The sequence below is a fragment of the Xyrauchen texanus genome, chromosome 48 (assembly GCF_025860055.1).
Source record: "Xyrauchen texanus isolate HMW12.3.18 chromosome 48, RBS_HiC_50CHRs, whole genome shotgun sequence".
NCBI lineage: Eukaryota > Metazoa > Chordata > Actinopteri > Cypriniformes > Catostomidae > Xyrauchen > Xyrauchen texanus.
In genome coordinates this window covers 13,272,189-13,288,145 of record NC_068323.1, presented here as the reverse complement: position 1 = coordinate 13,288,145, position 15,957 = coordinate 13,272,189, and the positions used below count along the sequence as shown (strand labels likewise).

Here is a 15,957-nt window from a genome sequence, read left to right as displayed (position 1 = left end):
CAAAACTAAATGAGAGGGTTACAGTTCAATGATGCAGAACATGTATTCTTATCGCGAATAGAGAAGCAACTAAATATTTAGCGATTTAAAACGTCAAAATATCATCCATAAATCCGGTAAAATTAATGAAGGAGGAGTATAATAATATTGAATCTGTAACATAAAAGAGAGGGAAAAAAGCTTTTATATTCGGAGAATCCAAAGCCACACAATTTAACTTCCATGACAATATTACTGATGTTGTGTGTTAGGGGATTCAATATGTACAAATAAGAGATTAGCCTATTCATGATATTTAGATTGTTGGTTACATTTACATTTAGCAGACGCTTATCCAAAGCGACTTATAGTGCACTTATTACAGGGACAATCCCCCGGAGCAACCTGGAGTTAAGTGCCTTGCTTAAGGACACAATGAGCCACCACGGCCGTGGGGATTGAACCAGCAACCTTCTGATTAACAGTTATGTGCTTTAGCCCACTACATCACCACCACTCCTTGGTTAAAAAGTGCTATCCCCAATAGCACGTGTACATCACTTCTATTTGTGTGTTTACATCTGAAAGTATTTTTACATTGTTTGCTCCTCTGCTCATCCATCAAAAGGTAAATTGTATTTTTTTAAAGATGTTTAGTATGTTATTTAGATTGTGATGATTTCCAGATGAAAAGATCTAAAACAGACATCTCGGAGATGTACGTGTGCTATCTGGTGTTGTTTTCGACTACTTAAAGTGAGCAGTTATCCAGATACACATCTCCGAGATGTCTGTTTTAGATCTTTTCATCTGGAAAGCATCACAATCTAAATAACATACTAAACATCTTAAAAAGATCACATTTACTATCTGAATAATAAACATCTCAAAGACATCTGCTGAAAGTCTTATTGACATCTGAGAGGAAATATTTTACAGGCGTATTTCAGATGAGCAAACAACCTAAAGAAATATGTCTTCCAGATGTAAACAAACACATTAAATAGACGTCTGGGTGATGTTAGTGTGCTGTCAAGTACCAGCTATGATGAAACATTTTTGGCCCATAGGATCTACTCATAATTTCATAAGGTTACCAAAAGTCACTGCATGCGGTAAATAATGAATACATTTTGGTTTTCTGACAGTTGTTTGCTTACAGTGGTATAATGCTTGCATTCAGCGAGAGAGAGAGAGAGAGAGAGAGAGAGAGAGAGAGAGAGAGAGAGAGAGAGAGAGAGAGAGAATTTCATTCATACAGTAGTTGAGATGAAAGTAAAATTATTTAAACAAAGAAAATTAGATGGAAATGACTTCACAAAAGTGCATTTACAAATTCACAAAGGGTGAATTCATGTAAATTGGGACGTATACTGCATACACGACACAACAACGCATTTATATACTATTTTTCAACTTTCAAAGGACAACACATCATTTCATCTCAATAGGTGCATAAATGTGTTCATCTACCTAGTGTCCATTTAAAATTGTAGTTATTTTTATCCTGTCATACTATTTATCACAGCTGGTGTCTGTGGATCTCACATATAAAGTGGCTGTGATATATGCAAGGGAAATCATCTATACATGTCATAAAGTAGTTACTGCTATCTTTCACTGAACACAGTAGATTCTCCTGAGAGCTTAATCTGCATGTCAACTGATGCAAGAATTAGCAACCTCCTCTCATGCTCCTGAAAGTCTCTCTGCTGTGCTGTATCCCTCCTGCAGGAAAATTGGTGCTTTGGATTCCCCTCCAGTCCCAAGAGAATACAAGGGGGCGCAAGAAAAATCTTAAGGGACAATGCCCCCCCAGCCCACACACCAGACCCGATCACATCATGTAGAGCAAAAACTGTATGTCTTTATTTTGTTGATGCAATGACTGTGCTTCCTACAGTTTTTTGGATGTGTCCCCCTTGCTCATTTCACCTTCTGGCTGGGAAAGAACAAGGAAAATCTTAGGGGGCCATTATTTAAAATGAGGGAAAACGTCAAAGAAATGGTGACCAGTTCCATGGCTTTACATATACACATACCTCTTATACATTTATTTTAATTTAAACCAAAATCTTTATATTGCAAAAAAAAAAAAAAAAAAGGTCCATAGACAATTTATGCATCAACACCCCATATAACAAAAATAAATTAATTACTACTCTACGTAACTGTCTGGGCCTCACGTCATATAAAGGATACTGGAAAGTGTTAAGTGTTAGCCTATAAAACTTTTTTTTTTGTGCTTTCATGAAACTTCTCACTTCTCCTTTTGACAACATCAGTGGCTTGAAGTTTTGTACATGTGGTGAGTTTCTCGGATTTAGAAATAGCCTCTCTGGTCAGCGCTCATGTTCAGTCGATTTTTTTAGTGTCAGGCTTATCGTGTTAAGCACACTGGCAGACCTTGAGTTCTCATCAGCCCATTCTGAGTAAAAATAACCCACCTGCTCACTCAGGGCTAAGGTAACAGTCAATACTTCAAAAGCACGCAAACAAGCTGAAAAACATTACATAGCTTTGAAGAAATAGTGTATTAAAGTCTACAATAAATTCAAAAATACAAATAAAATTGGAAATTAACATAATGTTGGGGTTTTACAAAGATTTAAAGCAAAAACACGTTATAACATAATAAATGAATACAAAATATTTAGGATTCTGTACTATTGCTATGAGACTAATCAATTTTCTTAGACATTGACCATGCAAATGTATTTTATTTTGCTCGTGTGCATTAAAGCAAAAGGGGGACATACCAAGAAATTCTCAAATTAATATACATTTTTAATTCAACTTTACTTTCAAATTGATAAGCTGACAATGCATTTAGTAAAGAATTAATAAAAAGGCTTCATTACATTTTTATAAGAGCCACCTTTTTTGGCTCAGTAACTTTAACATAGAAAATAATGGGTGAAAATGCTTTTTTTTCCACTCCCTTTTGATCAGCATAATGTCAAATTGCAAAGTGTGTAAAATGTCACATAGCTGTGACAGCTGCATTTTCTTTTAGATAAACGTTGCACTAGTTTTAAGAACTATACATATAAACAAAAAGTGATGTGGGCTGTTCTTCAAAAGCTTTCAATTGCCTTATTCAAGCATTTTCAGGAGTGCAGCGCTTGTCTCGGCCGCAACCTAAGCAAAGCTTTATCAATTATAAATGGGATTAACGGCTGCCTTTTCACCCATTCCAACAGTGACCGGGCCTCTTACCTTAGTGCTCTCAGATAAACATTTCTTGGCCCTCTTCCAACCATTCTTATTAAATTCCCAAAAATATTTATTGTTACTAATTTATGCAATATCAAACCAATGTGATATTATTCCTAAACATTGCTCGATGTTAATTGTTCATGCATATGCATCCACTTTTATAATTATCTTGCCATGTACTACAAACTTTTAGACTTTTTCTAAACAAAGAAATGTATTCGTTTTACTCACTCCTCCCATGTTCATATTACTCAGAATAAATGTATGTAACAAAGGGAACTTAAATTAATTGAGTTGATTCAACTAAAAAGGTGTCTTGTCAGCTTTACTTAATCCATTTGCTTTGGGACAACATGAATATGTTTTATTTAGTTAACTGAAACTAGATGTGTTATTTTATTTGTCTTTGTGCAAGATTAATATAAAAGAGGAGGCTTGTTGGTGTTTAATGTTTTGTTATGTTGAGATTTAGAAAAGTTTCTGTTATGTTGTAGTTTTTGGGGTTACCGTCATGGTAAAGAGTGGAGCTTGGGGCTAGGTTCAGGACCAACCGGCCCTATATTTAAAGTACTTTACACATTGATTTATCCATTGAGCGATATCTGTGCTGACCAAAGAATAGTGATAACTATGCACTCAGAAGTGCTTCTCGCCAACTTGATTTAGCATGTAAACAGTACCTGTCACTAGCTAGCATATAGAGAGTAGCATGAGCCTCCACATGCTATGAGTCTCTGCAGTGTCATGCACAACAAGTCACGTGATAAGATGTGCAGATTGACTGTGTCAGAAGTGGAGGCAACTGAGACTTGTCCTCCACCACCCGGATTGAGGTGTGTAACCGTGCCACCATGAGGACCTACTAAGTAGTGGGAATTGGGCATTCCAAATTGGGGAGAAAAGGGGATCAAAAAAATACAATAAAAAATACTGCTTTACATTTTTAATTGCATATCTTGCATAAATCATCAAAATGACTTTGAAAAGACAGGAGCTTTTACCACGAGGTCAGCTGCCTTCTCAAACATGTTTGGCTTTTTTACATTTAGATAATGATTGTGAGTTGATGCTGGACTTTATATACAAAGCCGCATATCCTCAGTATTTGCAGAGACCCCCTTTTCAATATTTTTCACAAACAACTGACTCACTCATTGTTTCTGCCTTCAGCCTTAAATGTTTGTATTGCCCCAGCTAAATTGCAATAGAATTGCTACTATAATGACAAAATGTGACTAGTTTTTGATTAGCTATGCATTTGCATGCTCATTTATGATGATCTTGTCATGCACTTCCATAAGGGGAGCCAGTCTGAAACTTTTCCTAGTGCTTCACACCTGTTGAATGCACTGAAGCAAGAAAGAGACAAATGTATGTTGATATGCCCTTTCCTTGTGCAAAAAGTTACACATTTCCCATTGTGGTGCGACATTGTATTGGTTATGTGAATCAATCCAAACAGAAAGTCCATTGTTGCATGAAACACTTTTTAATCTTGGGATCTAAAGTAGATCACATGCTCAGTCTGAGCAACAACACGGAGTGCACGCGCATTCCAAAACTAGCCTCTCGTGCATCGTTTTACGTGGCAAGAAAACTGCGAATAGACAAAACAGAAAACACACCGAGGCAAAGCGGGAAAACAGACCCTTTATGGACTTTTGCGGTGTGTTTGTGTACTTTTATGGGACATTCATTCGCAATCGGCGATGACGCAGAATTCCTACAGTCAACAGACTCTCGTGGTGCTCGCGTTTTTAGGGATTTTATCCTCCATTATGTCCATATTATCGGTCATTTTGATTTTTCAGCTGCAAACGCAACAGGCTGGAATAAAGGAGTCGCATTCTTTCGTGTCGAGTGAGATTGCAGCGGTTTTAATGCCTGTTTCTACAGTGCTCTCAGCCTTGTCTCTGACGCTCAGCTTGAGTTCAGTTGTCGCGTGTCTCCTCCAGAGTTATTTCACAACTGAAATGTGCAGAGGGGAACAAGATACACAAAGGTAAATGGAGAAGATGACTGTGTTGTGCATCCACGAATGAAAATAACCTGTAACCTTTGGACACTGCCATTGAATGTCATTGCATTAGATAAGAAAATATCAAACCACGCGCCTTTTATCTTAAAGAAAGCACATTTTTCAATCAAAACATTTCACAAAAAGAACCTGGCTAGGTTTTTAAAGATAAAACAAGAGATACTGCTCAAAATTAAGGCAAATAGTGGAACATTTCATACATAGAGCGATAAACTACACATGTGTGAACTTGAGGGGAAATCCATACAGTCCATGCACTGAAAATGACAATGGACCACCTGCTTAAATGCATATCAATACAAGTTAAGCTCAATTGACAGCATTTTAATAATATTGATTACCACAAAAATTACATTCGACTTGTCCCTCCTTTTCATAAAAAAATAAATAAAAATGCAGCAGAAAAAAAAGAAGCAAAAATCGAGGTTACAGTGAGGCATTTACAATGGAAGTAAATGGGGGCAATTTTTGGAGTGTTTAAAGGCAGAAATGTAAAGCTTAAAATTAAAATACTTACATTAATTTGTCTGTTAAAACTCATGTATTATTTGAGCTGTACATTTTTTAAATCGTCATTTTTATGGTCGTTTTAAGGTTTTACAGTGTTACATCGTCATGGGAACAAAGTTGTACTTTGCACAGAAAAGGTTATTAAGTGATATTATCATTCAAAAATCATGTTAACATGCATATTATTTATGTCTCATGGCTATACTTTTGAAACGGTGAGTATTTTCACGTTTCCGGATTGGCCCCTATTCACTTCCATTAAAAGTAACTCACTGTAACCCAGATTTATTAAATACATTTCTTAAGGAACTTAGGGACGAGTCGAAATTTATTTTTGTGGTAATCAACATTACGCCACAAATGCTGTCAGTTGAGATGAACTTGTATTGAATCGGGAATATCCTTTTAAAAGTCATGGCACAAATAGCAACAAAATAATAATAATAATAATAATAATAAGTTTCTGAGAAAAGGAAATAATAATTTGTTTGCAGATGCCACTTGGTATGATATTTTGTTATCAAATGCAATGACATTCATACATGTTAAGCCATGTGGGGGCCACTGATGATCAAACTTTATATATTAAGGAAAGTTGGACCTTGCAATAAACAACCAATTATTAAAAGTCAATGGGTATAAAACAGCATCTTGCTGCTTAAACCCATTTCATTCTAGTAGACACTTGTTTGATACTTTGGCATAGCCAAGGGTGGGCACCCAAATTAGACCCAAGCCCACACAGAATATTAGAGATAATTTTTTGACATCATATAAGTATTTATTAAATAGTTAAACAAATAAGTAAATTCAGATTTCTGAAAGAACTGTTTGCTTCTCTGTTGTTAAGGAAAAGTATTATTATTTAAATTGGGCAAAAACTTGCCCCATTCATTTTTATTGAGCCCCACCCAAAAGTAATTTTCTGGCTATGCCCTTGGTTTGATATCACAATTTGTATTGCTGAAACTTCACTAGTCCATTGAACTAGAAATTATTTCCCTTTTTTCTTTGCAACCTAAGGGCTGATTGGTTTCTGTTGGATAGCAGGGCTGTCCGGCACGTGGCCATTGGGCTTTTTTGCCTTGGAGTTTCAGTTTATTTAGCTGGTAAGTATGCAGACCTACTGTAAAAAAAAAAAAAAAGAAAGTTAAATAGTCTTTGGTGTACTATTCCTTTATCAAGACACATTTGTATTTTCATTTAAAAGTTTAATGATTATATTCAGAATATACAAATTTACAGAACATAGCTACAAGTTTTATTCCACCGTCTTCATCACATCAAATGTAGAACGACTGTCTAAAACAAAATAAAGTCTAACCAAGTCTAATACTGTCAGCATCAATATGAAATATATCATATGTGAACATATAAACCAATATGTGACAGGTACACTCTTTGGACATGGTATACAGTTTTATCCAGGCCTAAAATTCCTCAATTGGGCAACTGAGTACATAAGTTTATATTCCAGAGCTGTGCTTTTCTCCTCCATCTTTAACCATGCCGGGATCCAAAGCTTTTTTCCTGTTGAAACAGAATATATCAGTGTATATTAAAAAAAACACAATATGATTGAATCACACACAGTCTCCATATATTGACTTTGATTTGTCTTTTTCTTTTTACAGCCATGTCCATTTACATGTTGTTGGTGTTTGAAGTTGAGACAGGAATAGCCAGTGTGTGCGTTCTGTCCTCCGGTGTGCTCGTCCTGTTACTTATCATCATTCAATCAATACAGGCGGCACATACAGCCAAACACTTCCACAACGAATATGCCCACACCATGTACCGAAATGACCCTGAAAGCAGTGCTGGAATTCATATGTCGAACTTCAGCCTTGCGGATAAGCCGAGGAGGCAGCACAGTTTAGCTAGTCTGCAACGGGATTTCACCAACATTGACCCAAAACAGAAAAGCCAGTACTCGCCATCCAATGGGCCTCACGTTCACTCTAGTGATAGCAGTGGCAGAAGTGGCCGAACACACCAGACCCTTTCGACTGAATCGGGCCGGTTTCACACCCAGGCGAAACCTTGGAATGGGGTAAACAGTGAGATGAGATCTGTGCTAGCACGCAAGGCCACATTGAAGGATTCAACTTTAGTATGAATGATATCAAGTTGGGCATTATGTGATGGTTATAAATAGGTAAATATATAATATGTGGCTCTGTATATCCTGTAACATGTAGACTTTGATCTCATGAAAATGTACCGACTGTGGTGACATTTTTGCTAAATGATATTAGGAAGTTTCCTTACATGTATTGCAGCAGTTCAGAGGTGTAATGTCCACTAAGAGGCGCTAAAAGCGAGTGTAATTTTCTCCCATACACATGAGGTTATAAGGTTTTTGCTGAAATTCAGCAATTTCAAATTAAATTCAAATTCAGCAAAACCTACCTCCCTACACTAAACCTTCAACCTAACCCCGAATGACAGTGTCTGAAAAAGCAAATAAGACATGAAAAACAAAGTTGCTGAAACAACAATGACATTTTGTGATGCTTCTATGACACTTTCAGCTCACACGTTCTCTTCAGGACTAGGTCCTCCTGGTCCTTTGCAAGTGCAATGCTCTATTAGTTGAGCTACGTGCAATTTGATTGCACTCAAACAAGCTTCTAAATGTAGTTTATTTAATGCATGTATAATAATGTAGTTTAATAAAATCAAGTAATACGCTATAGTAAAAGTATTTATGTTATATGCTATCATTGTGTGAGGAACAGGGTGAAAAGTGTTTCTAAACTAATCTGCCATTTTACTAGTGATTTGTGGGAAAGTGAATTAAAGTCATTGTATGTACATTTACATTTATGCATTTGGCAGACACTTTTATCCAAAGCGACTTACAGTGCACTTATTACAGGGACAATCCCCCCGGAGCAACCTGGAGTTAAGTGCCTTGCTCAAGAGCCCAACAGTGGCATCTTGGTGGTGCTGGGGCTTTAACCCCCGACCTTCTGGTCAGTAATCCTGAGCCTCAACCACTGAGCCACCACTGCCCCACTGCAACCACTTTCCCTAAGAAACTGCCATTATACATACGAGCCATGTAAAATTAATTTGACAAAATGTAGGTATAGTAAGTAATGGGTTTCTATGAGACCAGGTTGAACGTGCCTCCGCTAAGACAGACACCACAAAATATAGTAACATTTCTTGAGTGACTTGTCTTAGACTCTGGCCGCCAAGTTTTTAATAACATTTAAAGAGAAATATCTGAAAATCTGACTATTTTTGTACACCTAATATCAAACAAGTGTTTGCAAACCATGCACACTAACTGTTAAAATGTAAGATAATTTTGCTAAATTACTGTTGAATTGCTATTGTAGCTTAGTTACAAAACACTTTTCTTTTTATTTACTAAAAAGACATAAGATCTATGAGTTTTGTATATTCAATGCAATGTATTACCTGTAATAAAAGTATACAAATTGAGATGAGATGAAAAATGACACCTTAAGTCCATATACTACTACATCATAATAACATTAAACATGTGGCTGAGTCTGAGTTGCCAATTTAATGTCTCTCCTTATGATGAAGCTGAAATAGTAATTAAAGGTTTCGGAAGCTTTTCCAACTTGACTGGTGGTTTTATATATAATAAATCACCAGATTACAACTGCATGCTTTATGTAGAAATTATAATAATAATAATAATAAAATGCCTGTAGAAACACTAACCTTGGAGACAGATTTCCATGAGTCAAGGTGGAGTGACTGAAGCATGTGTGGAGGTCTCATTTTGATCAATTGTAGGGTTCACACCACTGAAGCAGCATGCATTTTTAAAAACATAAAAGTGAGCAAATTAAAAGTGAAGCAAACAAGCAAAGAAAAATTGAAGAAAGCCCCAAATAATGTCATATTGACATTTAGCATTGAAGTGATTTATCAAGCTATTAATGAAGTGATTGCAGATAAATAGCAAAACCATGTGATGTGAAGTAAATATGTGACAAGCAAGAATGATAATACATCACAATGTTTAAAATATGCCTCTTGACAAACAATAGATGTTTAATTGGTCTAGTTTTGAAATATCTAATAGGGAGTCAATGTCCTTGGTTGGTGCCTATAATGTTGTAATAGTCAGTACAGTGTAAAAAAAAAAAAAAAACTCATTTCCTCTACCTGCGTCCCTGTGAGTTGCTGATCTGTTCCTTCAGTGAGATTGCTTGCCGGAGCAGCCCGTCTATGTTCTTGAAATACAGGCTACTATTTGTCATACTTTTAACAGCACTGAAAACACAGAGACAGATATGGCATGCAACAAAACATGTTGAAAAATAAAAAAGTCCCTGATTATTTAATGCTAATCATAAGAAAACATGTTGAAAATAAATGTGAAAGGAATACATACAAGTCCCTGTTCACTTAATGCAACTAATAAGACAAAATATTGACAAATAAATACTTAAGTATTTAAAAATACTAAAGTTCCCGTTTATTTAAGGCAAATCATAAGTACAAATATTCCAACTAAGTATTCATAAATACTAAAGTCGCTGCGTATTTAATGGAATGCATTAGAAACTAAATTGAATATATTCATACTAAAATATGTATAAATACTGAAGTCCTTGTTTATTGAATGCAATTCATAAGAAAAAATATAGAAAAATGCGTCCTTTATAATTTATACATCCTAAAGTCAATTTTTAATGCAAATCATAAGAAACATATTGAAAATAAATACTAAAGTATTTATAAACACTAAAGTCCCTGTTTATTTAATGCAAATAATAAGAAACCCGACTGGAAAAATAAATAGGCTACTTAAGTATTTAGAAATACTAAAGTCCCTAATCATTTAATGCCAATCTTACCTGCATGCATATTCAACAGTGTATATTGCTCCTTGGCTTTGTTCCTCCCAACTCTGCATGTCTGTCTACAAAGAGAAGGGAAATCATTTGACATCACTATTATGCACAGTATATCACTTTCAAAGTGTCAGATTGTCTTATAACCAGCATGGAGGTCCAACTTCAATATTTAGAACATTTGACATAAGTCATTAAACATATCTTCAATACAATAATTTTTAGGAGGTTTAAATTATCTTTATCTCTGTATTTAATATGCAAAATAACATTATTGAAATAAAGTACCTTGTGTTGCACCAGCTCTGGCAAGGACCTCCTGACGTGCTCTTGTAATCTATACAGCGCTATAGACGGTTCATTGGCCAACACAAACATACTCTCTGTGAATTTATCAGTCACTAAAGGAGAGATAAATAGAACACATAATCAATCCCTCTACATCAGTGTCATTACCCTGATTCTACGGTGATCCCAAATCAGGTCACTGACAACAAACAACACTTTCGCAAGACACTTCGTAGAAATGGTCAATGTTAAATATCAAGCAAAACAAAGTATGACGTTAATTAATGAACACACAGGCATCAATCATATTCCATTTTCTAAACGTGTATATGATAACACACATCAGACATTTTTATCTAGCCATTGTACCTCTTTTTACTTTCAATTGCATTTCTTGTTCGTCCATGTTATCAAAATACAAAAACAAATGCACGATATATAATATTCCTCCTGTATTATCAATGCGCGCGTGCAACCAAAATATCCTCCGGAATAAAACAACCCCTTAATAAATAGTTCCTAGCCACATGGAAAATTATTTTTCTATAGGGATGAAAATAAATGTTGCAGCCAAAAGTCGAATATACATTATCATAAAAGTACTGTACTGTTTGATACTATGACATGACCCATAAAAATCTTCTCTATGTGCGTGTGTTGACCTCAAAACACATTCATGTATCCTATTTCAGTTTCACTTTTACAACCGAATCAGGAAATAAAAGCATCATATACGATCTTACAAGCACGTGAAGTGTAATTAAAAGAGCACGGTAGTGTTCAAGAGATCTGGGAGCAAAAATATTAAGGAATCGAAGGTAAGATACACCCATGACACGTTTATTGATAGGATATTGACTTTGAAATCATTATACAGAATTAGACATTGTAATTGGAGCGTATCTAAAGTTGCTAAAGCTCTACATTTTCTATTTGTGTTCATTTTAATGTAGGTGAAATGTTCAGTGATTATGGAAAACAGACTTGACGAGACTGCTGCAAACCATTCGACCACTCTGACTAATAAACAGCGTGGGAATGAGGTCACAGTCCGACCCGCCACTTTAGATAGTGAGTCCCTCACCTCCTGTCAGAGCACAGTAGAACTTTTGTTCAGTTCCTTACATAAAATTACCACGATAACCTTATTTACCAACCGAATACCACAGTTTAATTTATTGTAACTACAATCGAAAAAGATTCATTGAATAAAATCATAAAAAAAGCTCCTGAAAACTCCTAACATGGTTTGAGGTCCCATATATAGTATTTTATAATAAAATATGATTGTTTTATTTAATTTACAGAACCAACAATAACTTTTGCAACTATGGTATTTTCAAAACTGTATTTACAATGGTACGTCTTGCATGGTACATGCTGTTTATTTAGTTTTGGTGAAATCATTATTATGTTGGCTTGAAAATGATGGAGATATTAAAAAAAGTAATGTATTTTTTGGCATGTGGTGCAGTCATGTAATACATTCAACCTAAAACAATTAAGATGGCGGCCCACGTTGTAGCTGTATTGTTGTGCCTGCTATCTACAGTTGAAGTCAGAAGTTTGCATACACTTAGGTTGAAGTCATTAAAACACATTTTTTAACCACTCCACTTTATATTAGCAAATTATAGTTTTGGCAAGTCGTTTAGGACATCTACTTTGTGCATGATATGAGTAATTTGTCCAACAGTTGTTTACAGACAGATTGTTTCACTTTTAATTGACTCTATCACAAATCCAGTGGGTCAGAATTTTACATACGTACAAATGTTAACTGTGCCTTTAAGCAGCTTGGAAAATTCTAGAAAATTATGTCAAGCCTTTAAGCAATGAGCCAATTAGCTTCTGATTGGCTAATTGGAGACAATTGGAGGTGTACCTGTGGATGTATTTTAAGGCCTACCTTCAAACTCAGTGCCTCATGCTTGACATCATTGGAAAATCAAAACAAATCAGCCAAGAGCTCATAACAAAAAGTTGTAGACCTCCACAAGTCTGGTTCATACTTGGGAGCAATTTCCAAACACCTGAAGGTACCACATTCATCTGTACAAGCAATAGTACACAAGTATAAACAACATGGGACCACACAGCCATCATAATGCTCGGGAAGGAGTCCCATTCTTTCTCTTAGAGATGAATGTAGTTTGGTGCGAAAAGTGCAAATCAATCCCAGAACAACAGCAAAGGACCTTGTGAAGATGCTGGAGGAAACAGGTAGACAAGTATCTATATCCACAGTAAAACAAGTCCTGATCATCCCAATCATGAACCGTGGGTGCCAGCATCATGTGTGGGTGCTTTGCTGCAGGATATTAAAGCAACATCTCAACACATCAGCCAGGAAGTTAAAGCTTGCTCGCAAATGGGTCTTCCAAATGGACAATGACCCCAATCATACTTTCAAAGTTGTGACAAAATGGCTTAAGGACAACAAAGTCAAGGTATTGGAGTGGCCATCACAAAGCCCTGACCTCAATCTGAAAATTTGTGGGCACAAATGAAAAGGCATGTGTGAGCAAGGAGGCCCACAAACCTGACTCATTTACACTAGTTCCTGTCTGGAGGAACGGGCCAAAATTCCAGCAACTAATTGTGAGAAGTTTGTGGAAGGCTACCCAAAACATTTGAACCAAGTTAAAGAATGTATAGGCAATGCTAACAAATTGTATGTAAACATCTGACCCACTTGGAATGTGATGAAAGTAATTAAAGCTGAAATAAATAATTATCTCTTCTATTATTCTGACATTTCACATTCTTAAAATAAAGCAGTGATCCTAAGACAGGGAATGTTTTCTATGATTAAATGGAATTGTCAGGAATTGTGAAAAACTAAGTTTAAATGTATTTGGCTAAGGTGTATATAAACTTCTGACTTCAACTGTGCTTTGATAGCATTGTTAAAGATAAATGTTACTTTGTACATCCTTTACATTGCATTCATTCAAAGGCGACAGGAAGTTTCTTGGAACTGCTGTCTGGTGGCGGAACATGAGGACAATTGCGTTTTAGACTATACATGAAAATGACATAGGGCCACGTTTCTTCTTTTTTTTTTTCTTCACTTTTTGGAAAATGTTTGAAAATGTAAGTGTGGATGGAGGGCGTTTGGAAACGAAATTGCTATTCTCAAATTTATCCAGATTAATGCGGATGAAGCATTATCTATGAAGCATTAGCATCTGTCTATTTTGCTTTGTTTTCTATTAATCTATTTTGTCTGTCTAACTAAACCATTTTAAACTTTCAGACCAGGCTTTCTCAAGCCAACATCAAACTTTGTCTACACAAACTTGAACAATCTAGTTATTTGTAGTGGTATTAGCTAATAGTACCCTTTCAAAAAGTACTGTGGCAGTACCATAGTATCAGATGGTAACACTACGGTACTTTGATTTACACAATGATGCTAGATGATTTACTTCAAAGAATGCCATGGTATCATGTAAAAAAAACAAAAACAAAACATAGTAACACAGCGGTACTTTTTAATTTATGTAGTAGTTTCTCATTGCAGATTTCCAGATACAAAAATGCACATGTTGTTGTTCAGTTATTCCTGTAATTATGAGTTTGGCCTATCTCTTTTAGATCTCTCAATTCATCAGCTGGCAGCCCATGGGGAGATTTCACAAGTGGAGACACATCTAGACAAAGGTATCTAGGACTTGCTGTTTAACTGAAGGATCCACTGTTTAAATGTTACATACACAATATATGACATACAGAATATGTGTATTGTTACTCTTGTAGACGACTCTGCATTAAACAATCAAGATGAGCGGGGTTTCACCCCATTGATGTGGGCCGCTGCATTTGGAGAAATAATGATGGTGGAGTTTCTTCTACAGAAGGTGAAGAAGACACAAATATTATAGCAGTTCAGATGAGTTGGAATGGTGTTTGGTCACTAATGTTTCATTGTTTTCAATCAGGGAGCCAATCCGAAAACACTAGCTCGGGAACGAGAGAGTGCCCTCTCTTTGGCCAGTGCTGGGGGATTTGCAGATATTGTTAATGTTCTCCTAAAATGTGATGTTGACATTGACTCTTATGACTGGGTACATAAAATGTCATTGTTTTAAATGATGCAAATACATAGTGTGTGTGTGTATATATATATATATATATATATATATATATATATATATATATATATATATATATATATATATGTGAATAAATACGACCATCAAATACAGCAGTACAGAAGTTTTAATTGAATGATTCACAATTATTGTGGCTTTTTGCAACAGAATGGTGGGACCCCCCTTCTCTATGCCGTTCGTGGTAATCACATGAAATGCGTTGAAGCTCTCTTAAGTAAGTCCTTTTAAATTTGTAATTCATTTAAGTATATTTGTGATGAAAACTTAAAGTAACTTTATGTTTAGGATATGGGGCAGATATCACATTTGAGGCAGACTCTGGATATAGCCCTGTAGCTCTTGCTGTTGCTCTGGGTCACAAAAAAGGCAAGTACCCATAATCACACAGCAAAAAAATTCACCATTTTCATTTTTCTGAGTTAGAGATAAGAACATTCCTCAGCACTGAATTGTCGAATTCTTTTGCAGTGCAAAAACTTCTTGAAGAACACATTCTGAAACTGTTTCGTGGACCAGTTTCAGCATCAGAGGGCACATGAAGCACAGGACTTCTCTTTAATAACCCTTGTTTTACCCTAATCTTAAATACTTTATCACTGTAAAGATCAGTTTTTATACTTTTTAAATAAAAACACAACACAATCGGTGTTGACCTGAAAAAGCTTGTGAATATAATCAAACCATCACAAGGGGTGGCAATGTAGAACAAAATAAATTAGATGTGATGATCAAATAACGTCAGTAGACGGGAATAAATTCCAGGTCCAGAGGTGAACACAATCTCTCCATTACAAGCCAAAAAAGTTAGTTGACATTCACTACTTCCTTTCAATCCTCTTCTCAAAACATTACAAAAACGTTTCCCTCAGAATATCCAAAATATAAACAATTATTCTTCCCAAAATATCAGCACTATTTTCAAACACTGTTTTAAGCCTCTGCACCAAAGGGGCATATT

General features: G+C 35.7%; 3 protein-coding genes across 4 annotated transcripts; 2 read left to right on the top strand and 1 right to left on the bottom strand.

The window, feature by feature from the left end:
• Positions 1-4,735: 4,735 nt before the first annotated feature.
• LOC127639970 (transmembrane protein 221-like) lies at positions 4,736-8,110 on the top strand. The gene is made up of 3 exons (XM_052122330.1): positions 4,736-5,200; positions 6,770-6,855; positions 7,381-8,110. Exons 1-3 carry the CDS (start codon positions 4,908-4,910, stop codon positions 7,863-7,865), a joined length of 864 nt encoding a protein of 287 aa, XP_051978290.1. The 5' UTR covers positions 4,736-4,907; the 3' UTR covers positions 7,866-8,110.
• On the bottom strand, positions 6,950-11,392 carry LOC127639972 (BLOC-1-related complex subunit 8-like). 2 transcript variants are annotated; one of them, XM_052122332.1, is made up of 6 exons: positions 11,251-11,392; positions 10,882-10,994; positions 10,597-10,661; positions 9,902-10,009; positions 9,452-9,537; positions 6,950-7,276 (listed from the first exon to the last, which is right to left on the bottom strand). In XM_052122332.1, the coding sequence occupies exons 1-5, from the start codon at positions 11,285-11,287 to the stop codon at positions 9,474-9,476; spliced, it is 387 nt and encodes a 128-aa protein (XP_051978292.1). In that variant the 5' UTR covers positions 11,288-11,392; the 3' UTR covers positions 6,950-7,276; positions 9,452-9,473. The 2 variants fall into 2 exon arrangements, with proteins under 2 accessions (XP_051978292.1, XP_051978293.1); XM_052122333.1 differs by lacking the exon at positions 9,452-9,537.
• Positions 11,393-11,555: 163 nt separating this feature from the next.
• On the top strand, positions 11,556-15,678 carry LOC127639971 (DNA-binding protein RFXANK-like). The gene is made up of 8 exons (XM_052122331.1): positions 11,556-11,699; positions 11,835-11,952; positions 14,482-14,547; positions 14,644-14,744; positions 14,826-14,951; positions 15,147-15,213; positions 15,285-15,365; positions 15,468-15,678. Exons 2-8 carry the CDS (start codon positions 11,853-11,855, stop codon positions 15,536-15,538), a joined length of 612 nt encoding a protein of 203 aa, XP_051978291.1. The 5' UTR covers positions 11,556-11,699; positions 11,835-11,852; the 3' UTR covers positions 15,539-15,678.
• Positions 15,679-15,957: the final 279 nt, after the last annotated feature.